The sequence below is a fragment of the Aristolochia californica genome, unplaced genomic scaffold (genome assembly GCF_029961685.1).
Source record: "Aristolochia californica isolate CCGP_79_NKW_82.1479 unplaced genomic scaffold, dmAriCali1.0.hap1 SCAF_6, whole genome shotgun sequence".
In the NCBI taxonomy this organism is placed as follows: domain Eukaryota; kingdom Viridiplantae; phylum Streptophyta; class Magnoliopsida; order Piperales; family Aristolochiaceae; genus Aristolochia; species Aristolochia californica.
This window is the reverse complement of record NW_027182257.1, coordinates 2,530,666-2,556,127: the sequence shown is the minus strand read 5'-3', so window position 1 is coordinate 2,556,127 and position 25,462 is coordinate 2,530,666. Positions and strand designations below refer to the sequence as shown.

Genomic DNA, 25,462 nt, shown 5'->3' with positions numbered 1-25,462 from the left:
TTTCTAAAATTATTTTTCCCGTTGAAAGTTTTTTAGGTAAATTTTTCTAACTTGGCTAGAAAATCATATATATTTTTTTAATAAGTATTTAATAATTAATACAATATTTCATAATAATTTTGTGTTTTATATTTTATTTTAATAAAAAATTATTAGATAAATGTGGTAATATATAATATTGATTATTAAATTTTATTTATTTCCCTAAAAAATTCATATAATTTCCTAATAAGGCACTAATTGAATTTTATCTAAAATTTTCTTTAAAATGTATATCCTAAAAAAAAATATTTTTTGTTTTTCTTAAGATACAAATTTCCAACTGAAATCCTAAATGTTGTTCATAATATTATAACAAAAAAAAATGATTGTATCTAAATAAATTTGTTGTGGTCCTGGGTTAAGTATTTGGTTTTCCACTACTTATCAGGCTGGTATTTTGGATAATATTAACTAGGTGTTTAACATTTGATATCAAAGTTAACGCTACGTGACGTAACTCGATTCCCAACAGATGCGACATGGGTTATCGCGAACCCCGGAATGCAAGGTTTCCGGATTAGGCTAGGTCCCTCGTCGCTATGTGTTAAGCTGTCGTGATCGTCGGTCGTTAAGGACGGCTGTCATGTTGTGGTTCTGGGTTAAGTATTAGCTAGATGCTTAACAAAATCATCGATCAATTGACTATGGTTATCATTTGGATACAAACTAAACTTTTAAAACCCAAATTGATTCGATTCTTCAAAAAAAAAAAAACATAAAAATATCAGAATTACGGATCTTCCTTTTCACTAGTGTAAGGTATCTCTTCAGCTCATCTTAGTGAATTCAATTCTTATGTAACCTAATAAGATAAAAACTCACAATTAAAAGCCAAATATATAGAGTCACCCCTTAGTATTGCAGGATACAGATCCCTGAGGTTTGTTATCAACACAGAAAGCTCTACTCAAGATCCTTTCAAGGGCTTGGAGACCAGCGGCACTTAATGCAACATTAATCATTCTTTTGAATAAGTGACCCTCAAACGTTCCATCACGTAGTCACCACCACGGATAGGAGGAAACCTGTGTGGATGTTCAATTATAGATAAACAAAATGCAAATGCAGGAGGAACCATCTTGCCTTTTAAGGAGTAGAGATAATTTTACCTTGGAGGTGATTTTTCACTCCAACAATTTTCTAGACATTCAACCACACAATCTGATTTTGGGTCCATAAAAAATGCCACCTGCAAATTTTGATTCGGATCATTGTTGGAAATCTCAGCCGTGTCTATAATCGAAAGAACATTAAAGAAGAAAATAATGGAAGTAGAACACACAGAAAAGCGATCTTGTCCAACCGTCATCACCCTATGCAGCGTCGACCTGAAAAAGAAAACCATTTCACTCGAGGAAATGGAAGCAATTCAAAATAATCTTATAGAAAAGAACTGGGAGCAATTTGATTACCGAAACAAGCAATTAGTCCATCTCTCCAAAAGATCACCAATATTGACAATGAAAGCACTGCAGAAACATTTCGGGTATGTTTGGAACCCATGGAAAAGAAAAGAAAAGAAAATGAGAATTTGACCATTATTATTCTCAAAAATAGTTTGTTACTGATCATTATCTCATTTGCACTAACTATTTTTTAAAAAAATAACGATCAAATTCTCGTTTTCTTTTCTTTTCTAGAAGTTCCAAACACACCCTTACTACCATGAGTGTGGAATCAAACAAGAAATTTATGTGAAATAAAGCTAAAAGTTCTAAAATTGTGGTCAGTTCATTTTCTTGAGTTTTGTTGCAGTTGTTATGGCAACAAACTAATGCTCACCCATTGACATGAGGAACATCCTCCCAGACTCTTGGGATTTTATCTTTTTCCCTGCAGATCTGGAAAATACCAAAACACAAAAGATCAGAAACTTTACTGCCTATTTGCCTTACAGGAAACAGATCGAAATAGCAAATTCATCTAACATGCCTGAAGGCCAGGGACCTCATCAGAAACTAAAAGTGTGATCATTCCATAATCTGAATGAGCAGACGCACCATATGTTTCTGAAGCACTGAGTTCACCTGAAAATGAATTTTTTAACCGGCTTCTGTATCAACTTCTGGGTTTAAAAATAAACTAAAAATACAAGAAAAGGATCTGTCATTTAACCTGGATAGTGTATAAGACGAAGAAAAGCTGCTGGTGGATAAGCACCCACTTTCTCAAAGAAGTCTTCTTCCAAATTCAGAGACAAGGCAATGAAACAGAGTAATCTTCGAGCTACAGTCCTGATACAAATATTGAAAGAATGAGAGAAACAGAAAACTTTTAGTACTAACAAGAGAGGAGGGATATTAGAACTAACTGTAATCTCTGGTAATATGCTTCCATGGTTGCTCTCCAGGATGGCAGGAGTTCTGAAATTTCGTAGGCCATTAAAACCTTAAGGTCAGATAGCTCTAAAACACAAGAAGATAAACCAGATAACTTAAGAAAACAGATTGAAATACCGTTTGGTGGCCATTGATTTGGGAAATTTTGTGTACTTTCCTCGAGAGAACCAATATAAAAGCTCTCCTTTAAGTCCTCTGCAATTTAAAAATGATATTTAGTTTATGTGATCTTGTATCTGTTGATAAGAGAGAGAGAGAGATACAACGGCAAAACAGGCTAATGGAAGAAAACTACGGGCCCCGGAAGACATAGGATAGAATCGAATGCAAGAATCAGATAGCAGACCTTGGGGTTTTATGGAAAGATCGAGAGTCTCATCATACAAGACCGTATAGCCTCTGTATCCCTCATTACGAAAGAACTTCGTCTTCTCTTGCAAAGGCAGAGAGAAGAACTTCCGACTCTCGTCAAAGACTTTCTTAATGAACTCGCTGTCAACTCCATGATTTACTAGATAGAAGAAACCGTGATCCAAGCACACCTGAAAATTTTGAAATAACAAAAAAATTCATGACCATTTCCACAGCAGCAGTTTACATATTGGCAGGCTTGAAGCTTGCATTAGTTTCCATTTTTTAGAAGAATATGCCATTTAAACGTTGAAATTTGTTAAAACTTGAGAAGAGAGTAAGTGCAAGAGAGACCCCCGATGGAAAAAAGGATCCAAGAAGAAGAAACATGTACCTGACGGATGGTGCGAGCTGTGGAGATACGGTCCGGCGACGATAAGTCGATCTTCGGGAGCTTCACAGCGTTTTCCATCATTATCTTCGTCGTTGCTATGAGTTCAGAGGCTATCGAGTTGGAATTTTTTAATGAACGACAGCACGTACGGCCTACATAAAATGGACAGCTTTAATTCTATTTCTCACGTGTTAAGAGATATTTCATAGCTTGAAAAGTAAAAATTGTTGGAATCTATCTCACTAAAACTTTGTCGAATATTTTACGCTTAAACAAGGTCAGCACTTCCGTGGTTAGGGGTCTCTCGGTGAAACGATAACATTCTGGCTTAACGACGGATATTTCTATACTAGCAAGCTCATCCAACATTCTGGCTTGACGACGGATATTTCTATACTAGCAAGCTCATCCCAAAGCAAGCTCGATAGCAAGTTTTTTTGGCCAAGTTTGACTTTGAGATGAGATACAAGTTGGGAAAAGACTATGCTGTTGCAGATACTTTAAGTAGAGAAACAGATTCTGCTATGCCTTTTGATGGAGAAAATAACACAAGGGTATCGGCTCATATACAACACACATCACCAGATTGCATTGCTAGAATACACTCAGAAACGGAAATTATACGTGCAACAGAGGCAGAAGTGCATGTGGCGCTATGCGAATAACAGTCAGTAACCTCAACGGGTGATGCGGCAAGCGGCAGACCCTTCACGTGCATCACGCGCGATGCGGTAGCGACTGCGCGAGACGGATATACGCGCAGCACATGCGTCGGCATTGGTTTCACATGCACCACACGCGGTGCGGTAGCAGCAGAACCTGATGTGGTGCACGACGCACACATAGACGCACGAGACATGCGCTTTGTGCAAGGCGTGCTTGCGCACGTATAAGACCATCTTGTCGCAGAAACGGAAAATGCGACATGGCGATTACGAGTCTTAGCAACAATTACACATGTTAGTGCTTCGTTGCTAGATCGGATTCGCACTAGACTTCACCAAGACGCCCAGACTTTCAGCATTGTGCAAGCTGCAACCTTGGGTGAGAGGAGAAGATTATGGCTTGACGACGGATTACTCAAGACCAAAGGTAATCGACTTTATGTGCCTAAGTACGATTACCTACAGCATGACCACTCGAGGGAATGCCATGATTCCTTGTGGGGAGGACATCCAAGCCAAAGACGGACATTGGCTTTGCTCTTTGGCCAATACTATTGGCTACACATGGAGAGCGATGTGGAGGAGTTTGTGTATACATGTTTTATCTATCAACAAGATATGATGAAACAAAGAAAGCCCGGAGGCTTGTTACAGCCTTTGCCCATTCCAAAACGGCCGTGGGAGTCTACTTCAATGGACTTACCTTTTTGGTTTGCGCAAGAAAAAAATGGCTTGAGTCTATCATGGTAGTGGTGGACCAGGTTACGAAGCACAGGACATTCGTAACGGTGCCAAGTAATTGTACAACAGAGGAGGCTGCTTGAACTTTCATGGCACAAGTGGTGAAGAACTGGGGCGTGCCCACAACACTCATTAGTGATCGTGACCCCAGATTCACAGGAAAATTCTCGACCGAGTTATCTAAACTATTGGGAATTACTGAAAAAAATTTCACTTATTTTCATCCTCATACTGACGGCCAAACGAAACTTATAAAGACCGAGAGGAGCGCAAAAGGGGCAAGCCCTGGAGGATGCAATACTTGGCAAAGCGGCGGAGTCAACCAGAAAGTTAGGCGACATGGCAAGACACTGCCGAGTTGTAGCAATCCGAGAAGGAGGAGGCCCACTATCGCCAGGGGATGCAGACGAGGGCGTCTGCCTTATGGCGGTGGGAGTATGAGACGGGGGAAAAAGCCATGGTGTAGCCAAACACTAAGGCCGAAGACTGTGCAAGTCCAGTGCACAACAATAGCAGCAACGGCCAAGGCCAAGTACAAAGGCACGGCCCAGAGGGGTGCACACATATGGTCGGCCCGGAACCAGCTGTAGCGGAAGAAGACGTACTTACGCTTGCCAAACGGATAGGCAAGCAGCAAGGTACGCAACAACCCCAGCAGCCAACCCAGACACAAGGCAGCACGCCAACAGACACTTCTGGCGAGGAGAAATGGGGTTGGGCGCGACCAGGATTCCTAGCGGGGCGAAATGGGGTTGCTGGCACACGGCCAGGACTCCAGGAGAGGTGAAATGGGGTTGCCCGCACACGACCAGGCTTCCAGGCAGGGCGAAATGGGGTTTCCTCAGGACACCAGGCGCCAACGCGTGCGTGGCAGGACTCCAGGTGCAGGTGCGCGCGCGGCAGGCCAGGCGCCCGCGCGCGAAATGGGGTTTCCTGGCAACCTGGTCGCCAGGCGCCCCTGACGCCAGAAACCGAATTTTCGGGATCTGGCGAATTTTTGGGCGTTTTTAGAAATTTCAAAGGGCCAGGACGGATTATAAGCATTTTAATGCCCAGGGGAGGAGGCTATAAATAGGAGGGGTCTCTCCCATTGTAAAGAGAGGAATTTCGGATTCTTAGGATTCTTTGCTTTTTGAATGTATAGAGAGAGTTTCTAGCCTTGGCCTTCAAGAGTGTTTGGCTACCCTTTGTAATCTTGTATTCTCAATACAAAGTAGGTTTTTCTCTTCTATATCTTGGTCTTTTCGTTGTCCCTTTTGGCTTGCAACTTCTTGTGTGAAGTATCGGTGGGAAGATCCGAAGCTCAAGGAGGCTGACTAGTTCTTCGGAAGAGCTAGGCCGCACGGGGTAGATATTCCGCTGGGCTAGATGGACTTAGCCCAAATCTGACCGCGTGACAACTAGTATCAGAGCAGCATTCCATCCATGACGTCCACAAGTGGAGAAGTAGCAGCAAGAGGTATGGAAACACACTCTGAAAACGATTTACGTTTTAGTGATTTCAAGTCCAGGCTTGTTAGCTTGAAAAATCAGCTTTCGAGACTGGAGGAGTTTGTATGTGACATTGCGCATGGCCTACACCCTGTCCCTAACTTGTCCCAAAGGTTTTTGGACAATGTACATAGTACTATGGCAGTGATGCGAACTGAAATCCAGAGAGTGGATGGAGATGTTAAGACCATCAAAAAAGGAGTGGGGCAACACTCACCCTATGAGAGAGAGCCCTTGCGAATGGAGAAGGTTCGCAAGGAGGTGCCAAGACCAGTTCTGCTGGGAGAGACAGCAGAGAGGCGCCCGATCCGGTGCTGCTTTCCAGAAATTGTTGGGTTAGGCAGCAAGGAGGCGCCAGTTCCGGTTCTGCTGGGAGAGACAGCAGCAAGGCGCCAGATCCAGTGCTGATTTCCAGCAACTGCTGGGAAAGGCAGCAAGGAGGTGCCAGTTCTTGTACTGCTGGGAGACACAGTAGTAAGGCGCCAGATCCGGTGCTGCTTTCCTGGAAATGCTGGGAGAGGCAGCATGGAGATGCCAGATCTGGTGCTGCTGGGAGAGACAGCAGAAAGGCGTCATATCCAGTGCTGCGTTCCAGAAATTGCTGGCAGAAGCAGCAGCAAGCCAACCATGAGTGGGTGGCATATGGTGATGGCACGCAGATGAGGACGTCTGCATTATGGCGGTGGGAGTATGAGACGAGAACATTCTGGCTCGACGACGGATACTTCCATACTAGCAAGCTCAGCCCAAAGCAAGCTCAGACCAAAGCAAGCTCGGTGGCAAGTTTTCTTGGCCAAGTTTGACTTTGAGATGAGGTACAAGTTGGGGGAAGGCTATGTTGTTGCAGATACCTTAAGCAGAGAAGCAGATTCCTCTATGCCTTTTGATGGAGAAAAGGGCACAAGGGTATTGGCGCATATACAACGCACATCACCAGATTACATTGCTGGAACACGCTCAAAAACGGAAATTGTGCGTGCAGCAAAGGTAGAAGTGCATGTGGCGCTATGCGAACAGCAGTCAGTAACCTCAACGGGTGATGCGGCAAGCGGCAGACCCTTCACTCGCAATGCGGTAGCGACTGCGCGAGACGGATATACGCACAGCACATGCGTCGGCACTTGTTTCACGCGCACCACGCGCGGGGCGGTAGCAGCAGAACCTGATGTGGCGCACGACGCACACATAGGCACAGGAGTCATGCACTTTGTGCAAGGCGTGCCTACGCACATGCAGGACCATCTTGTCGCAGAAACGGAAAATGCGACTTGGCGATTACGAGTCTTAACAGCAATCACATGTTAGTGCTTCGTTGCTAGACTGGATTTGCACTGGACTTCACCAAGACGCCCAGATCTTCAGCATTGTGCAAGCTACAACTTTGGGTGAGAGGAGAAGACTATGGCTTGACGACGGATTGTTCAAAACCAAAGGTAATCAACTTTATGTGCCTAAGTACGATTACCTACGGCATGACCGCTTGAGGGAATGCCATGATTCCTTGTGGGGAGGACATCCAGGCCAAAGACGGATGTTGGCCATGCTCTCTGGCCAGTACTATTGGCTAGACATGGAGAGCGATGTGGAGGAGTTTGTGTACACATATTTTATCTATCAACAAGATATGATGAAACAAAGAAAGCCCGGAGGCTTATTACAGCCTTTGCCCATTCCAAAACGGTCGTGGGAGTCTACTTCAATGGACTTTCTTTCTGGTTTGCGTAAAAAAGAAGGGTTTGAGTCTATTATGGTAGTGGTGGACCAGGTTACGAAGCATGGAACATTTGTAACGGTGCCAAGTGATTGCAGAGGAGGCTGCTCGAGCTTTCATGGCACAAGTGGTGAAGAACTGGGGCATGCCCACAACGATCATTAGTGATCGTGACCCCAGATTCACAGGAAAATTTTGGACCGAGTTATCTAAACTATTGGGAATTACTGAAAAAATTTTCCACTAGTTTTCATCCTCATACTGACGGCCAAACGGAGCTTATAAAGACCGAGAGGAGTGCAAAAGGGGCAAGCCTCGGAGGACGCAATACATGTCAAAGCGGCGAGGTCAACCGGAAAGTTAGGCAACATGGCAAGACACTGCCGAGTTGTAGCAATCCGAGAAGGAGGTGGCCCACTATCGCCGGGGGATGCAGACGAGGGTGTCTGCCTTATGGCGGTGGGAGTATGAGACGGGGGAAGAAGTCATGGTGTAGCCAAACACCAAGGCAGAAGACTGTGCAAGTCCAGTGCATAGCAATAGCAGCAACGGCCAAGGTCAAGTGCAATGGCACGACCCAGAGGAGCGCACACATATGGCGGGCCCGACATCAACTTCAGCAAAAGAAGACACACTTGAGCTTGCCAAACGGATGGGCAAGCAACAAGGTGCACGACAACCCCAACAGCTAGCTCAGACACAAGGCAGCATGCCAACAGACACTTCTGGCGGGGCGAAATGGGGTTGGGCGCGACCAGGAATCCAGGCGGGGCGAAATGGGGTTGCTGGCGCACGGCCAGGACTCCAGGTGGGGCGAAATGGGGTTGCCCGCGCACGACCAGGTTTCCAGGCGGGGCAAAATGGGGTTTCCTGAGGCGCCAGGCGCCAGGTGCGAAATGGGGTTTCCTGGCGACCAAGTCGCCAGGTGCCCGCCTGACTAGGGCGCCCTTGACGCCAGAAACCGAATTTTCGGGATCTGGCGAATTTCTGGGCGTTTTTAGAAATTTCAAAGGGCTAGGACGGATTCTGAGCCTTTTAATGCCCAGGGGAGGAGGCTATAAATAGGAGAGACCTCTCCCATTGTAGAGAGGAGGAATTTCGGATTTTTAGCATTCTTTGCTCTTTGAGTGTATAGAGAGAGTTTTTAGCCTTGGCCTTCAAAAGTGTTTGGCCACCCTTTGTAATCTTGTATTCTCAATACAAAGTAGACTTTTCTCTTCTATATCTTAGTCTTTTCGTTATCCCTTTTGGCTTGCAACTTCTTGTGTGAAGTATCGGTGGAAAGATCCGAGGCTCAAGGAGGTTGACTAGTTCTTCGAAAGAGCTAGGCCGCACGGGGTAGATATTCCGATGGGCTAGACGGACTTAGCCCAAATCTGACCGCTTGACACCCGGGTTCAAGTCCAGGCAACGGAAACTTTTAACTAATTTTTAGCAGCTCTTGTAAAGACTAAATTTGGTCCAAGTTCTCATAAATCATCCAAAAATAACGGTCATATTAATCACTACGCACAGTAGCTCTGGCGTAGCCACATTAAAAGACCTGTAATCGGCACCAATAACACACCCACTCACAACACCCAGGCAAAAATTCTTTTCCAATCCAGGTGATACAAATTATGTAGTCCGACGAAACGAGAAAACAACATAATAATCATAGTATAGTATTCTTATATAAAGAAATGTGCCATATCCGACCCAAATGGGTACAAAATGAACGTAAATAACTTCATGAAAGATCTGTACTAAACCATCCTCACTGGCTTGAAATGACACGAAATGAACCAGCACAAGAACAAGAGCCTACAAAGCCTGTATCTCCACGCTAGTCTGCTGTGTTCCGCCATTCTCAGAAGCTGTTGATTCCCTGTTCTCACTGCTCATTTCTTGGAGAGGAGGTGGATTGATGATGGTCATGGGCATGACAACATTGTCTGACAAGCGACCTTTCATCTCACGGTGCTCCTGACAGAGCGCACACCAGTGCATGCAACAATGGACCACACATGGGTCACATGGTGAATTCTGCAAATTAGTAACGGTAATTAAATTCATTAGACGTGCATCATCCAACATATTAGCACAAACATTCATGTCTTACAGTTTACTACAATAGCACAATAACCTGTTTGCCAAGGGATATAAAAAGGATGTCTAATTCCTTTACTGGGATAGTTATACTTAGTAAACTCATGGTAAATGCTCTCTTCTAGGACATGAGAAGTAAATTATCCAAGATTAACAAAATATGGCCTGATCAAAAAGATCACACAAGGCCTGGGCGCATCCTATACCAAAATGAGTAAACAGCCAATAGCAGTATGCACAATAAATGCAATATAGCTAATCCAAAGCTAAGCAAGACAAATTGTCTGAACAGAAGCATTGTCTATGGCTTCATTCAACTTAAAGCAGAACGCTATTTCAAAAGCAATTCCAGATGAAAAATACCAATCAAGGATAAAGTGCTGATCAATTTAAAAGAAGAATCATTTGCACGGCCTAGCATGCATGGATGCTTATGTCCATGAAATATGAGTTTCATGTGTGATTAGATAGATATCTGCATGAGACATACATAGAACAGAGAGATCAACCTTGAGATGATATTTCTTCTGTAGTGATTGCCGAAACAGGCCGGTATAGATTCCACACATCCACCAAGCAAACAATAAGCCTTCACCAATCAGAAAAGATGTCCGAGGATCCACACCATGGAAAATTGCAGTTAGAGCTGCAAGAGCTATGCCACCTTCAACACAAACAGCATGACAAATGCAAGGCTTGGTCCAAGGGATGTCTTCCCTCAAGCTTTCAACATTACGACCAAATAGCACACATGGACAGAATAACCCAGTCCAGCCTGAAAAAAATCAACAGAAGTGTTAAGCAATAACGCATTGTACATGATTCGTGCTTGCTAATTATGAGGTTTTTTACTTTCCTAAATGACAATTACATACACAAGCTAGATCCCTTTTTTTACTTTCCTAAATGACAATTACATACACAAACTAGATCCCTTTTTCCTGGTGAGACTTTAACCCAAGACATCACACTTAAAAATCTCCAATGTGGTCATTGAGCCAAAGGCTCAAACTAAGCCAATTATGGTGTTTTATAGAAAGCTAATAATTATACAGAGGAGAGAGCTAATAAATGCATTATCATCTGTATTAAGCACACCAAAGCAATGTAATTCTGTTTTTAAACCAAGGGGGAGCAGAACATGGTATTGTGTCACATCAGCAGAATTGCATGGTTACAGATTTCAACATTACAAATTTCATCAGATCATTTAAAATACCATAAGTTACTTGAGCACCCTCAAGTGGTTAAATACTAATGCAAATTGTCAATTCTTGATCAAAATTTTATCTTTTGAAGGATAAATCTTGGTTATGTTTAAAGGTTGATAAGTTTATACAGATTTCAAGAATAAACTTGTTATGTTCTCGTAATGCATGTGAAAAAAGGGGAGGTCTGAATATAGGTTTTGGACTGGATAGATTAGGACTGTGAACTGGGGGTTGTAACAATGATCTCATTGGGGAAGTGAGGTTCCAACTCCAGTCTTTTTCTTAAAATAAAAAAATAAAAAAATAACAAAACTCTGGTTTTTGCAGTACAGTACGTGGCAAATGTTTGAAGAAAAAAATTTACTGGCAAGAATGCTTATAATGATGTGAAAAGATCTCTGCACTGAATCCCAATGAAACTCCAAGAATATTGAAGCATTCAATATAAGTTTTCGCAAGGAATATTCTATTATCAAGACTGGTCTCTAAATGTAGCTCTTTGGTAGACTCTAGAATCATACTAACAGGAGCTAATTGGACTGCTGACACATTAACCAAATAAGGGTCTGCCTGTCAATGCTTCATGGGAACCCCTTTTCCCCTTTGATCCTGAGGCCCAAGGCCTGGCCTCACTTTGCTCTTTGTACCTTTTTTCATTTTATCTTTCATAAATAATTCACCATTTGAAAAACAAAAAAAGTACAATAACAATAAGCATCGTCATAATGATCTAGACATCTGAAGACAAGAGGATAATAACTGGAGATGACAACCAAATCACAAGCAGTACAAACAGAACAAGTACTAGGAAGGATAACAGTAAAATTTAACAAATAATCTACAATTTAAAGAAGTAACAACGACTAATGGTTTTTAGCTGCCAACATGGTGAGTCTCCAGTAAAAAGAATCTTACAACTCTCTGAATCTTCGGCACAGCCACATATTCCAGTTGTCCACGCTTCATCTGCAGGCGGTTCATAACTTTCTGGGAGGGGCTGTCCACATTCCTGACATCTGTGAACAGCCAACTGCCAACCAACACAATCTCTCAGTTACATAACAGGACATTTATTTATCACCAGCCTAAATCAAGAAATGTGCAGTGAAAATAACAGTGATATAGTCAATGAAAAAGCTGAATTAGTAGCCATTTTGCTAAAAGGAAATACCAGAAGTAAATGAACTAATCCATAATCTGAAAAGAAAACTACATCAATCAGAGAAATCCATTTTCCTCTTCGGACCTCATATTACACAATGAAAAGTTAAAATAGAATTTACTTTCATTAAAGGTGAACAAAAAAACTTTAGGTATGAGATGGTGCACAGAGTAATTAGATCACCTAAGGGAAAGATAAGTGAAAAATCATTGAAGGTTGACCTATGTTCTAGAGAAATCATGCATTTATGCATTAAATTGAGCGTATGAGAGAGAGAGAGAGAGAGAGAGAGAGAGAGAGAGAGAGAGAGAGAGAGAGAATATTCCATAGGTGAAGTGAACGTCTCTCTCACTCCCCACTTGACTAACTCAATTTTGCCCAATTCTCTAGAGAAAGTGAAAACTTCAGCAACTTTCCAAGCACTAAGTAACCATTAGAATGCAGGAAAGGTAGCAGAGGCATTCACCCAACTCAAAGAATTTAGTCTCTCTTTCAAGCCTAAATAAGGGGAAGTGACGATCCCTATAGAAAAGACATCTGTTTCTATCTCCAGATAAAGTTTTGAGTGAAATGATGTCGTGTCATTTTCAATAACAACCTTAGATCAAACAGAAAAATTAAGGGATCCTACACTTTCTACTGCACTTTTTGTGAAACACCAACACAAAGAAGCAAGTTCCCTAAAGAGAGTCAACGCCCCTAGATCTCACTTATTTCATTTGGTGATTCGCTTATCCCCCACCTTAGAAAAAACACCTCCACAAAAGTCATTCTTAAACTGATAGATTCTTTTGGGAGACATAATATAACATGTTTATTTACAAGAAAATTATAGTGGCATTGACCACGAGTTATGTTACCTAACATAACAAACAAAAAGACTTGTCAGACTGTGAGATAGTTATCCATACCGTCAAATAATTCTTTGCAATCAATCCATCTAAGAAAAAAAAAGGACAAGTAGAAGTATATGCAAACTCCAATCAGCGGTCAAAAAATGTCAAAATTTGTAACCTGAAAATGAAGACAGACTACGTTAAAAATCAAGAGAAACAAAAAACCTCGAGAGGTCCAGCCCGGGGGAGAAGGCTAAGGCTCAAACAAGTACGTCTTAACAAAGCAAATGAGTAGATCCAATTACAACTATATCAGACTTCACTGAAAGGGAAATGCCACGAACCTGAGGAACCTGAACGGGCTGATTAAGCTCTCCAGGCCGAATCTCCTCCACCGGCGAATCATGATCCTTCGTAAGCTTCACGTAGCGCGACGCTGTCATGTCCTCCATCATCAGATTCAACAAACTAACTCGGAAGAAACACCTAAAGCCACTTCCACCCGATTAAATTCTCAAATTCCAAGAACGAGCGTAGCCCTCGACAGGGAACTCAAATCAGAAGACTTCCAATGTTGTAACATCGGAGAAGGGTTCAACCTCACAAAATTTAGATCTGACTATTCGTTTTCAACGAACGAAACTGTCTGGAAAGAGGTGAAATATGGAAACCCTAGTAAATGTCGCAATTACAAAAAAAATCCAAGAAAACTGAAACAGGAGAGAGGGTAATTAGAACCGAAACGGCTAAGACGACCGAGACGAGGCTCCAAAAGATTCATCCACGTGGTCGCCTTCCGAGTCACGACGAGTCACGCCTGCAAGCCTCAAATCGTAACTACCCTCGCGTCGAAGGTAAACTGGAACAATGCAGTGGTTGGAGCCTTCGGGTACGGGTACGGGTACCGGGGTACGTGCCTTAATGCCTCCACGTTTCCGCCGGGGTCTATGGACGCATCGTCTGTTACAAATAAATCTTGTTACTACATTTTTCAGGCGATTTAGACCTAAGTAGCCTCCTATGTATTAGAAAATAAAATTGAATAGTGTGTTTATAGGACTTTTCTGTGATTAAAAAAATTGAAGGGAGTAAAGAGTAATCAACCCAAACTTCTTTCTAGACTATATTAACATGTTTTGGTATTAGTTTTTCCAAGTAATTCCATTTGGAAGCTCTTCGCCTTTCCAGAAACTTCCACGGTGATGCCACCAAATCCCATTTGTGGATGTAAAAAGGCTCAAGTAAATGGCACGCGAGGATGATGGAATTGAACATGAAGAAAATCTAGCATGACATTTAGATAAATTCCAAAGCTTAATAGGGAACAAGACAAAGATCCGGATTTTTCAAACAAACAGAGGAAATTGATGTCCGCAACAACCCTATATTTAACTACAAAGTGAAATTAGGGGGGGTTAGTCAATTTGAAACTGAAGATGAAGATCAGCAGCATTACGTCCTTCATCAATTTATGTCGTTAGTGGAGTGCCAGACTTCATGTCATCTTGATGTCGGAGATGAAGCGGAACATCGTCTCCACGTTATAAAAAATGAAAACCGGTTTTTGACCTTTTTTGTCAATCATCCGGACGAAGGAAACGCGAGGATTCGAACCCTCAACGTTTACGTTTTTTTTTCCCCTCTCTCGCCCTTTGTCATTTTCATTTTTTTTTCTCTCTCCCGCACCCCCTCTCTCGTCTCCCTGCGCCTCGACATCTTTGCTCTGTCTCTTCTCTCGGACGCTCCTCTCCAGCCTCCATCATCTCTGCTCCCTCTCTTCTCTAGCCTCCGTCTCTCGGTCTTCTCTCGGACTCGCCCTCTCTCCCGTACCCCCTCTCTCGTCTCCGTGCCTCTCTCTCTTCTCTAGAACTCACTCTCCGTTTTTCTCTCTCGCTTCTCCCTCTCTCTTATCCCTCTCAGCCTCCCTTTCTTCTCTCTCTTCTCCCTCTCTTCTCCCTTTCAACCTCTCACTCCCTTCTCTTTTGTTGTTCTCTTTTCCCCCAAAATATCTTCTGATTTCGTTCGATTTTCTTCGATTTTGACATTTGGGCATCGATTGCTGAATTTCTACTTTGATTAGGCATCGATTTCCCCATTCGGCTTCGGTTTTCCCCAAATTTCAGAAGGTATACAACACACTTACAATTTATGAGCCAAGAATTTGATTTCACTTTGTCGACCATTTTGTCTTCATTTCTTGAAGCTGACCTTTTTTCTTGTTATTTATTCTGTTAAGTAAATATGTTTGTCAAACTTCTTGCTATGCATTGGCATTTTTTGTGATGATTTAATTATCTTGAGTTGTTTGCTTACTGATTGATAACTTTATTAAAAGAAACAACTACTGGCATTAGTTAAAATTATTTTCACTTTGGATTAGTTTTTTACCTAGCAACCTAAAGGAATAGATTATGTTGAAAATTCTCCATGTATTTGTTCTGGACTTTAACTGGAAAATATTAGTTTTTGCAAGTTAACGAATGCAGTCTATAGACCATTTCAAGTTTAACTTATTTATTGGAGGAAGGAAACAAGAGTGAGTTCTCATAACTTATATAATTCAGTTGTTTGTTCAGCTGGAAATCGCTTTGGCATATAAGTTTAGATTGGTCAACTTGTTTAGGGGGGGTTAGTGCCCCAAATGGATTCTTGAAGATCAAGTTCATGTCCAACATGAAGATCATGTCAGTCATGTACATGAAGATCATCTTCGCATTTGGGAGGTTAGTGTTGACGACTTCATGTGCATTGGAAAACAGTTTCCAGTGTTAGTGCCCCAACACGAGAAAAACATAAAAAACAAGAAAATCTCTAAACCTTTACAATACACTTAATTACAATATAATCTTTAAACTCCAAATTAGGTAAAACAACCATTATTACTACGCGAATAAATTATTTAATGTATAATTAAATATATTGATATATTTATTAATTGAATTAGATATATTATTATGCATTAATATGGTAATTATACGAGCCAATGAAATACGCACATGATTAATTACAAATAATAAATAAATAGTGTGGAGTTATTAATAACGTTATAAATTAAAAAAATGAAAGTAATACGTGGAGTTATTAATAACATATGATATACTTTAACCTAAAAATAAATAATTTAAGAGAAAAAATTGATCTAATCATAAATTTAACACATTATATATTTGTATATAATATATTTGATGTATTATTAATTAATAATATATTATCACAAAATTTAAAACCATTGGTTTAATTAACTATAGCAATTGGATAATTATGCCAAGATAATTTATCAAATATTTATTTTAAAAATATTTTAATTATGACTATTAAATCACTATTTTTAATATAGTAATTATAAAATAAATGTATTAAATAAATAAAAATAATTATTTTATAAATTAATGACGATAGTTTTAAACTATCGTCGTCTTCCTCAGGGTCATCGTCTTCGTCAGGGGCGAGCCAGCGGGCAACGGCGACGGCAACGAGCCAGTGGGCAACGGCGACGATGGTACGTAGAGAGGGAGAAGAGAAGGAGGCCGAGAAGTCCAAATGTCAAAATCGAAGAAAAACGAAACTGAAATAGGGAAAATCGCAAGAAATTGGAAGGTCATTTGGGGGAAAAAATGATAGCGTGAGGGAGAAGGGAGTGAGATGCCGAAAGGGAGAAGAGAGGGAGAAGAGACAGAGAGATAAGAGAGAGGGAGAAGCGAGCGGGAGGTTCAGAGGGAGAGCGAGTCTGAGAAAGAGAAGGACGCCGGAAGAACGTTTGCAGTGAGAGATGGAGGCAGTAGAGAGGGAGACCGGAGAGGGACGGCGGAGACGAGAGAGCGAGCAGAGAGCTCAGGCTTCACGGAGACGACAGAGGGTTGCGGGAACGAGAGTGTCTGTGCGGGAACGAAACGAGAAAAATGAAAAAAAAAAAGAGTGAGACGGTTGAGCAAGAGAGAGCCCGCGCGAGAGAATCAAGTGGATGATTCTCAAAATCGGGTGGCATGTATATTCATGTACATGACATGAATTTCGGCGCCCCCTAACGATGTCAGGACATGAACTACGTAATGCGCATGAAGATCATGTCCTGAGTCATGTGCACTAACCCCCCCTAGGGGGGGGGGGGGGGGGGGGGGGGGGGGGTTCAAGTACATGTCCATTGGAAAACAATTTCCAATGTTAATGCCCCCAAATGAGGAAAACGCAGAAAATAAGAGAATTAACAACTTGTAAAGTATATTTAATTAAAATATAATACTTAAACATTAAATTAGGTAAAATAAACATTATTACAACACGAATAACTAATTTAATGTATAACTAAAATATATTAATGTACTAATTAATTTAATTATATATTATATTAGTTAAAGATTTCTGTTAACTATTTAACTATTTATCAATTGACAAATTGACAAACGGATGCGTTTCATTTAGAGTAAAGCTATCAACCAAATTTAGTTTCAACAACCAGGTAAAAGGGGATGATTTTTTATTTTTTTCTTTCCCTATAATCACAATTTACATCAACATTGGCATTAGCCTTAGCCTGTTGTCACAATTGTCCTTAATCTTGAAAACGGGAACAATAAGCATAAACAAAGAAATTTGCAATAAAACAACAAATCTCTTAAGAGAAGTTCACATGCAAAATAGACCATTTTGGAATTAAACTGGAGATGCCTCCAACACCCACCACTTTGCCAATTTGTCATTCATCTAGTCGTTTATTGTTTGAACAAGATGTGCCTTTGGAGCTAACAACAAAGCCAATATGTTGTACCCAAATCAAAATGAGAGTTTACATGGTCCAAGAAAAAAACTGAGAAGCAAACTATTGAAGGATCATGTTATCAATTAAGTGAACTTTACTAATCCACACCTCAAAAAATATGTTGTCCTTCTTTCTTCCATAGGAATGTTAGACCACACTTCTCACTGTTCAACAAAAAGGAAACAACAATTGTCACACTATCATTAAGCATCAGCAATGGGGTCTTAATCTGGTGACCTAGACGGAACTTATACATAGTGGCAGAGATCCCCTTCCTCATGGTGTTAAAGCAACTTGTCTCAGTTTGGTCTGAAGGACGACACCGGCTTCATCTGCAATGTTTTTCTTCTTTGAGGCAACCTGCATTTTACATTATTAAGTGTTTGGCTTTGCAAAAAACAAAAAAAAGTGAGCAACTTAAATATGAAAAGATGATCGAGCTCAAAAGAAATAATTAGCTCCAAGTGTCCCATAAAGGTCTTCCATCTTGAATGAACTGACTGAGGACTGACTGAGGAAATAAGGAGAAGCCTCCAGCCTACAAATTTTCAAAGGAGAAGGGGATGACTTGAACTCTGGTGCTCTACTGATGTCAGGAGAAGAATTAAATAATGCGGTTGAAGTTCATAAAATGATATAAAAAATGATTTTTTTGTCTTTTTGTTTACGGTTTCTAAGAGATCAAACTGAGGTCATTGTTTTTGTCGAATAAAAAAAAAAAAGATAGCAAAAACAGTTCATTCACCGTTCATTGCCACTGAAATTTAACCCAAAAAAAAAAAAGATACAGAAAGTGTAAAATAAAAAATCCCCCTCTTTTATACCAATCCCAAAGTGAAAACGAAAAGAAAAGGAAACCATTACAAGTAATACAAAAGTTAAAAGAAGATTAGCAATCTGTAGGTGGCTTCGGAGGCAATGAACCAGCGCCACCACTAAGAGCACCGCCTCCACAAATGGTTCCTCCTTGCAGTTTCCTCTTGGGCATGGCTTCCTGCAACATAGAAACAACGTCCCTCATTGAGGGTCTGTCAGCAGGGTTTCTGCTGGTACAGAGCAATGCCACTCTTAACACCAGCATCATCTCCTCCCTCACCGACCCACAAGACGCCCCTGCGTTCTTGTCAAGAACCTCAGTCACCCCTTCTTTACTCTTGATCTTGGATCGAACCCAGTCCACAATGCTGTTCCCGTCTCCAAACTCGGCGTCCACTGATCTCTTACCACTGAGGATTTCCATTAATACAACGCCGAAGCTGTAAATGTCGCTCTTCTCGTCCACTTGCAGAGTGTAAGCATATTCTGTTCACAAGTTCCTTTGTGTTAGCTCACGGTGCAGACATATAAGCAACAAAACCATAAATTGAAGAAACAATTGTTCATAGCATAGCATCCGCATCAGAGGAATTTACTCGAACATTTTAGGGGCTTCGGTGAACAGCGGGTGGCGGCGTCGGTTCCTACTCCCAGTGCAAGAAAAAGGAAATGCGGACTAGTTCCGTTTCAGAGGGTAAGGGGACACGAACAGGGGAGGGACTACTACGACAGTTGGGCTTTGGTTAACCTGGAGAGTCTAACAGTAGAGAGAGAAAGAGGGAGAAAATTACCGGGGGCAATGTAGCCATAGGAGCCGGCGATAACGGACATGGACTCGTCGGTCTGAATGAGCTTAGCCACCCCGAAGTCGGCGACTCTCGCCTCCATCTCGGCGTCGAGTAGTATATTACTAGGCTTCAAGTCTCGGTGGACGATGACGGGATCGCAGTCATGGTGCAGGTAGCAGATACCCTGTGCTACGCCCAGCGCAATCTTGTATCGCGTCACCCAGTCGGCTACAAGATTCTCCCCTTTATTTTTCCTGTGCAGAAGATCGTCCAGGCTTCCGTTTGGCATGTACTCGTACAGTAACATAGTACAGTCAGTGTTGCTGCAGCAGCCCAACAGCCGCACTATATTCCGGTGCCTCACGTTCCCCAACACGTCCACCTCCGCCAGCACCCCTCGCCTTCGCCGCACCGTCTCTTTGTGCTTCCCCCACAGCTTCTTCACAGCGATGACCTCTCCGCCGGGCATCTCGGCCCTGTAAACGGTACCCGTCGAACCCATGCCGATGATCTTGTCGCTCATGGAAAGACACTCGAGAACGTCCTCCGCGGAAAAGTTCAGCCGCTGGAACGCCGTCAATTTCCAAGGCCCCGACTGTGTTTCCTCTCGGAATGGCCTCCCATACCTTGCATGGAAACAGCGGCTGCCGGCGATAACGAGGAAAAGCCCCACTCCGAGAGCTCCAGCCATTATCCAAACGATCGCGCCGGCGGATTTCTTGGCTTGCGGCGGGATTCTGGTTTCATTCTCGCTGGCTTCTGACAAGCATGGTTTCCTCAGCATAGCACCGCAGAGCTTCGCGTTCCCAGAAAAAGCCGAGGGATGGAGATTGGGGAAAATAGTTCCGGAAGAGGGAATCGGCCCGGACAGGAGGTTGTATGAAACATTAAAATTCTCCAAATTGCTGCAATTGTCGAAAGCAGAGGGAATCGTACCAGTGAGAAAATTGTGCGAGAGGTCGAGGTCCGTGATGTAAGGAAGACCCGATAATTCCCATGGAATTATCCCAGTAAGCTCGTTATTGCTGATTTTTAAGCTTAGAAGCCTCTGACAATGACCAATATCCCAAGGAATGCCGCCGGTTAGGGAATTACCGTCCAACTCGATGTTGTACAAGCTCCGGCACCCAATGAAGTCGGGTATCGTACCTTTCAATCTGCTAAATCTCGCAGAGAAAATCTGAAGACTCGGCGCACTCCATATATTTTTGGGCAATGCGCTTCCGAGGGGATTCTGGGAAACATTCAGATAAGACAACTTCGGAGCCAACCCAAGATCAGCCGGAATCTCGCCGGATAAGTTGTTCCGACTGAGGTCCATGAAGGTCAAGTTCTGCAAGAACCCGAAACCAGATGGAATTGGGCCGCTGAATCTGTTATCTTGGATCCGGAACCTCGCAAGAGAAGTACAGTTGGTGAGCGTTTTCGGGAGCTCCGAGTCGAATCGGTTGGAGAACAACAGCAGCCCCGAGAGACTGCTCCCGAAGCAGACGGTCGGCGGAATCGGACCCGAGAGCGAGTTCGAGGAGACATCGATCCGCCGGAGTCTGCCATTGGAACCGAGTTTCGGCGGGAGGCTCCCCGTCAAAGAATTGTTCCAAAGCAGCAGCATCTCGAGGTTGGGGAGCTCACCGAGGCCCTCCGGGATGGGTCCAGTGAGATTGTTTTGCATGAGACTCAGCCGAGTCAGCTCTTTCAAAGCGGAGAAACGAGTCGGTATAGAACCCGAAAGCCGGTTATCGGAGATATCCAACACTATCAGGGCGCCGAGGTCGGAAAAGCTGTCGGGTATAGCTCCTGTAAACCGGTTACTGAATAGAAACAAGGACTCGAGACGGGTTAAGTTTCCGAGTTGACTCGGAAGCGGACCGGACACATCAGCAGCGGCGATGTCGAGGTAAGTCAAGTTACGTAAGAGTCCGAATTCCGGAGGAATTCTACCGTCGAATCTGTTATACCCGATTTCCAGATGCTCGAGTCGGCTCAGCTCTCCCAGCTCCGGTGGCAGCCTTCCGCTGAGCAGATTCCCAGCCAAATGGAGGTAACGGAGCTTCTGCAAACCACCGTAGCTCGCTGGTATAGTCCCGTCGAAAAAGCTGCCTCCGAGATTGAGCTCCTCCAAGTAGTGGAGCTTGGCGATGCTGCGCGGCAATGGGCCCGTGAAGTTGTTGCTGTACGCGTAGAAGAGCGTCAGCTGGCGAAGCCTGTAGATACCGGGAGGAAAGCTCCCGTTGAAATTGTTGCGGCTGATGTCGATCGTTTCAAGATTCGGGAGGTCGAAAATGGCGGGCTGCAGCGGTCCCTCGAAGGTATTGCTGCTGAGATTAAGATGGTGTACCCAGGAAAGAAGCCGTATCTCCGGCGGAATGACGCCGGAGAGGTTCTTACCAGAGAGGTCAAGCGATACAATCTCGAACGTGTGAGGGTCGCAGGTGACTCCAGTCCAGGCGCACCACCCAGGTCTGTCCGCACCCGGCTCAGGGACGTTGTAGTTCCAGTCATGGAGAGAGGAGAAAGGGTCATTAACAGAGTTCTTCAAAGAGATCAAAGAGTGGAGCGGTAGAGGCAGACCCGACGAGAGAAGCAAACTAGAAGTTTGAAACAAGGAGACAAAAACAGGGAAGAAGAAGAAGAAGAAGTAGAAGAAGAAGGAGAAGGAGAAGGAGAAGGAGAAGAGGGTGGGTTTCATGGTAGAGTGGCCGTAGCAGTACTGGTTTGCTGTAAGGGAATGAAGTTTCCGAAGGTCGATTTAAGGAAAGCAAGGGATAGAATTTGATTGCTGCTTTTCGGTAGTGGTGGAGGCAGAGGGTTTTTCATGATGATTGCAGAGAGGATCGATTTCAGTAAGGAAGCGGAATTGCGCTTCCACAACTACTATATACCTCATGAGTACTGTCTCGCTTTCTCTTTCTCTTTCTCTTTCTTTCCTTTTTCTTTTTCTTCCCCTCTTTCCGTTTTCTCTGTAATTTCTTTTTTGTTTCTGGTTTTTCCTTAAATCCCTTCAACCCCTTCTGAATCCCACTCTCCTCTTTCCCCTCTTTTCCAATTTTGTAACTCACTTCCCGCCTCTGTATTGAAATCCGACACGGCTATATCTCACCCCGTCCGATCACATACGATATGTGATCCGGGAGTTGACGTAAGTTCATTTCCCTACGATCATGAGTGGCATGTAGGTAAATACGTGAAGAGTGACCGCAGCGTCATTTTCGTCCCCCGACCTGAGCCATCTTTAACTGAAAAAACAAGGAAACCGAGACGAAGAAAAACGAGAATACAGAAGCATACGTAACGTAGCGCGTGGAGGTACGGTTGGAGGTGGGGCCCAAAAAGAGTAAAAAGTCGTAAGAGGTTATGATTGCGGAAGGGCAGCTTTGGTCACACTCCTTTATCTTTAACTGCGATAGGTGGGACCGGGGGTTTGTCTCCTTCATCCCCATCAACCTGCAACCCGCCATCACTCCTGCCTCCTTTGCCGCTTTAACATTCACATAGCACGTGTGCGATTTCCTCGCACGCTTAACGTCCTGCTCGACCCCACCATCCGCGTGACCATCGCGCCACGCTTGCATCATGTCCTGAACGGTGAACGGTGAACGGTGAACGGCCGAATGCCACCACCCTTGTTTCCCGTTCGCCTTTATATATAATCCAAGGGCATAACGGTAATAATGTGAGGTAATAAGATACTGCGATATCCGGGCCCACTAAGGGATAATTGTAGAGTTGAAAAGTCCTACGCGGGCCGTCGATAGGGGTAGGATTTTGACCTTTCCAAAGAGAGGAGCCCCGCCAGGTGAAGGCCCAAGGGCTTTGACGAAATCATTACAGGGGGGGGCGCTTCCGCTTTCCACGTAAAAAATTTCTGGGATCACGTCACGCGCGTTGGCAGTAAGTGGAGAACCGAATAATTAGGGAATTGAAGGGGGGCATGTGAGAGCGTCCCGTTTTGTTTCTTGGTGATTTTGGCTTTGGGAGTATGTGAAGAAGGGGAAGATTTGGGGATTAATGAGGCCTGAGAATGAGACTGTAGGCATGATGGTCTTTTGCTTTTTGGTCGTATGTCACTGTGGAAGAGACAAGGAGGATATAGCAGGAGAAAGGGGACAAAAGTGAATGTTAGTGAATTATCTTAGGAATATACAATGACTAGACAAGTTGAAAAAGCATGGTTTTAATGGGTTTTACTTCAATTAATTATTTATAATAAATAAGAAAATATAAAATTATTTTACTAAAAATAATAATAATAAAAAGGTTGACACGATGTACAAGTAAAAAACTTTACTATGTTAAGTACAAGTGAACTAAAGTTGATCTCTTTCTTATCCAACTTTAAAGTTTATATGCTTATTTGCATCCCAATGCATATTACTTTTTACATAATCGAAAGAGGCGAATTGGATGTTACATGATCCTCTTAATCGCCCATTTATCTGTTTTAGCCTTGTTACTGTTTTTTCTACAAAACACTGGAAAGACATTTATAGTAGAAATAAGTTTTTAAGAACCATTAGTACATCATGTTTCCTAAAAACATTTTTCTATCTAGAATTTAGTAACATTTTCCAAGCAAGATGGGTCAGAAAATCATATGAAAATTTTTTTAATAAGTATTTGACAATTGATGTTGAAATACTTTCAACTCAAGACACTAACAAGTTCAAATGGAATTTTATGTGAAAATTTCTTGGAAATGTGTATCAGTTTCTAGTTTTTCCTGGGATATAAATTTTCAATTAGGAACACTAACAGAGCTTCCCAATTCCATCTATGGTGGGCATATCATTTCATATATCATGTCAAGTAGCCAAAATCCGATATAATCATAAGAGACACAAATCTTTCTTTCTATATTAGGAGATAATTAGGATTAATACTAGATAATGCTCATAACTTTACTCGATCTCCTACTGATCGATATGATTGATTGAAGAAACTTAGAAAGGTGATGGCAACACTCCACACCCAAGTTTTTTTTAGGATTGAGTAAAATCTCTGTAATTGTTAATAAAACACTCCAAAGGAGTCACGTTGGGAGGAATCCATTAAAAGGAAGTGGATGCTTAACTTCTAATTCTTGGTAGTACGTCTTAATCCACTCGATTCACCCACAGTCAGTTCATGATTGCAGAGGGTAATCCTATAAACAATTTCATTTAGTTTAAGATTTAAGACAAATTTGAGTTTTTTTAAGCTCCCTTCACAGCGTGAAATGGAATCAAGGCTGTCCAGGACTGAAGTTTTCGTGAAATCATGATCTTTCACAGAAGGATTTGTCACACAAAAGTTAAAAGAAAGGATAAGGAAAGAGAGATATTTGAAGATATGAATCACCTAAGAAAGAAATGAAAAAGCAAGAGAGGCCGTTTTTCTTCTTCCTAACTCATCATTAGCTTCGTTTAAATTACAAATCCAAGAAGAACACGAGAAAGTAAGGAATAGACATTAAAGCTTTTCCGCAAAATCATCATCTTCCTCCCCCTCTCCATGCATCCTGCATTCGGAAGCAAAGCCAAAGCCCCACGTATGAAATCCACCATTGAAGCAAATCACCCACATTTTAAGCAAAAAATCGAAATGACAAAACCCCTCGTGATTCTGGTTTCGGAAGGCGAAGTTGCTTTTGGCCTGAGGTCTTGTCCATGGCTGGTCGACATGGGAATGATAAAAGATGATTTTGTTCTCCTCCTTTTTTCGCCTTTGACACTAATGTATCCCAGAGTCAATTTTTCCTTTGCTTGACGTGGAAAGCAGCTCAAGGAGGCATGCGTTTTGATTAGTTATGGTGCCGTTCGGTGGACTGCAATTCATGAAGATGATCAAATTCATCACTGTCCTCCCCTTTTGTTTCTTTTCCCTTTTCTGGCTGTGTAAGGATTCAGTGATCGATGGATCTTCCACCTACCATTAAACGCGTTAACAGAGATGAAAACAGCTTCTGAAAAGTGAAAAATAGTGAATTGCGCAACATGATCTCTACCATTTCAATCTCTAATACCAGCTTATTGAAAAACTGAACCCATTTCTGAGACGGGTCTGATTGTAAGTATTGAGAAAACAGGTAAATT

At 42.5% G+C, this 25,462-nt stretch overlaps 3 protein-coding genes across 4 annotated transcripts; all 3 read right to left on the bottom strand.

Moving 5' to 3' along the window:
* Nucleotides 1-856: 856 nt before the first annotated feature.
* LOC137934966 (2-oxoglutarate-Fe(II) type oxidoreductase hxnY-like) lies at nt 857-3,209 on the bottom strand. Of its 2 annotated transcripts, XM_068779572.1 has the most exons (11): nt 3,127-3,209; nt 2,728-2,923; nt 2,499-2,576; nt 2,354-2,405; nt 2,158-2,276; nt 1,975-2,069; nt 1,825-1,883; nt 1,455-1,511; nt 1,325-1,370; nt 1,152-1,231; nt 857-1,067 (listed from the first exon to the last, which is right to left on the bottom strand). In XM_068779572.1, exons 1-11 carry the CDS (start codon nt 3,205-3,207, stop codon nt 1,001-1,003), a joined length of 930 nt encoding a protein of 309 aa, XP_068635673.1. In that variant the 5' UTR covers nt 3,208-3,209; the 3' UTR covers nt 857-1,000. The 2 variants fall into 2 exon arrangements, with proteins under 2 accessions (XP_068635673.1, XP_068635674.1); XM_068779573.1 differs by lacking the exons at nt 857-1,067; nt 1,152-1,231; nt 1,325-1,370 and having other exon boundaries at nt 1,451-1,511.
* A 6,096-nt stretch (nt 3,210-9,305) lies between these two features.
* LOC137934967 (cell number regulator 6-like) lies at nt 9,306-13,817 on the bottom strand. Its single transcript, XM_068779574.1, has 4 exons — nt 13,376-13,817; nt 11,949-12,063; nt 10,332-10,597; nt 9,306-9,759 (listed from the first exon to the last, which is right to left on the bottom strand). Exons 1-4 carry the CDS (start codon nt 13,484-13,486, stop codon nt 9,538-9,540), a joined length of 714 nt encoding a protein of 237 aa, XP_068635675.1. The 5' UTR covers nt 13,487-13,817; the 3' UTR covers nt 9,306-9,537.
* A 4,602-nt stretch (nt 13,818-18,419) lies between these two features.
* Nucleotides 18,420-22,344, bottom strand: LOC137934955 (leucine-rich repeat receptor-like protein kinase TDR). Its single transcript, XM_068779560.1, has 2 exons — nt 19,395-22,344; nt 18,420-19,089 (listed from the first exon to the last, which is right to left on the bottom strand). The coding sequence occupies exons 1-2, from the start codon at nt 22,078-22,080 to the stop codon at nt 18,677-18,679; spliced, it is 3,099 nt and encodes a 1,032-aa protein (XP_068635661.1). The 5' UTR covers nt 22,081-22,344; the 3' UTR covers nt 18,420-18,676.
* Nucleotides 22,345-25,462: the final 3,118 nt, after the last annotated feature.

What these genes read in the sequence shown, in the direction of transcription:
- LOC137934955 (XM_068779560.1), bottom strand. Translation starts at nt 22,080, where the DNA reads ATGAAACCCACCCTCTTCTCCTTCTCCTTCTCCTTCTCCTTCTTCTTC. An exon ending in CTATGGCTACATTGCCCCCG is followed by an intron (nt 19,090 to 19,394) that starts GTAATTTTCTCC and finishes ACTTGTGAACAG; the next exon opens with AATATGCTTACACTCTGCAA.
- LOC137934966 (XM_068779572.1), bottom strand. Translation starts at nt 3,207, where the DNA reads ATGATGGAAAACGCTGTGAAGCTCCCGAAGATCGACTTATCGTCGCCG. An exon ending in AAATCAATGGCCACCAAACG is followed by an intron (nt 2,406 to 2,498) that starts GTATTTCAATCT and finishes ACGAAATTTCAG; the next exon opens with AACTCCTGCCATCCTGGAGA. An exon ending in TTGGACAAGATCGCTTTTCT is followed by an intron (nt 1,232 to 1,324) that starts GTGTGTTCTACT and finishes CAAAATTTGCAG; the next exon opens with GTGGCATTTTTTATGGACCC.
- LOC137934967 (XM_068779574.1), bottom strand. Translation starts at nt 13,486, where the DNA reads ATGATGGAGGACATGACAGCGTCGCGCTACGTGAAGCTTACGAAGGAT. An exon ending in AGCCCGTTCAGGTTCCTCAG is followed by an intron (nt 12,064 to 13,375) that starts GTTCGTGGCATT and finishes GTTGGTTGGCAG; the next exon opens with TTGGCTGTTCACAGATGTCA. An exon ending in AGAAGAAATATCATCTCAAG is followed by an intron (nt 9,760 to 10,331) that starts GTTGATCTCTCT and finishes ACTAATTTGCAG; the next exon opens with AATTCACCATGTGACCCATG.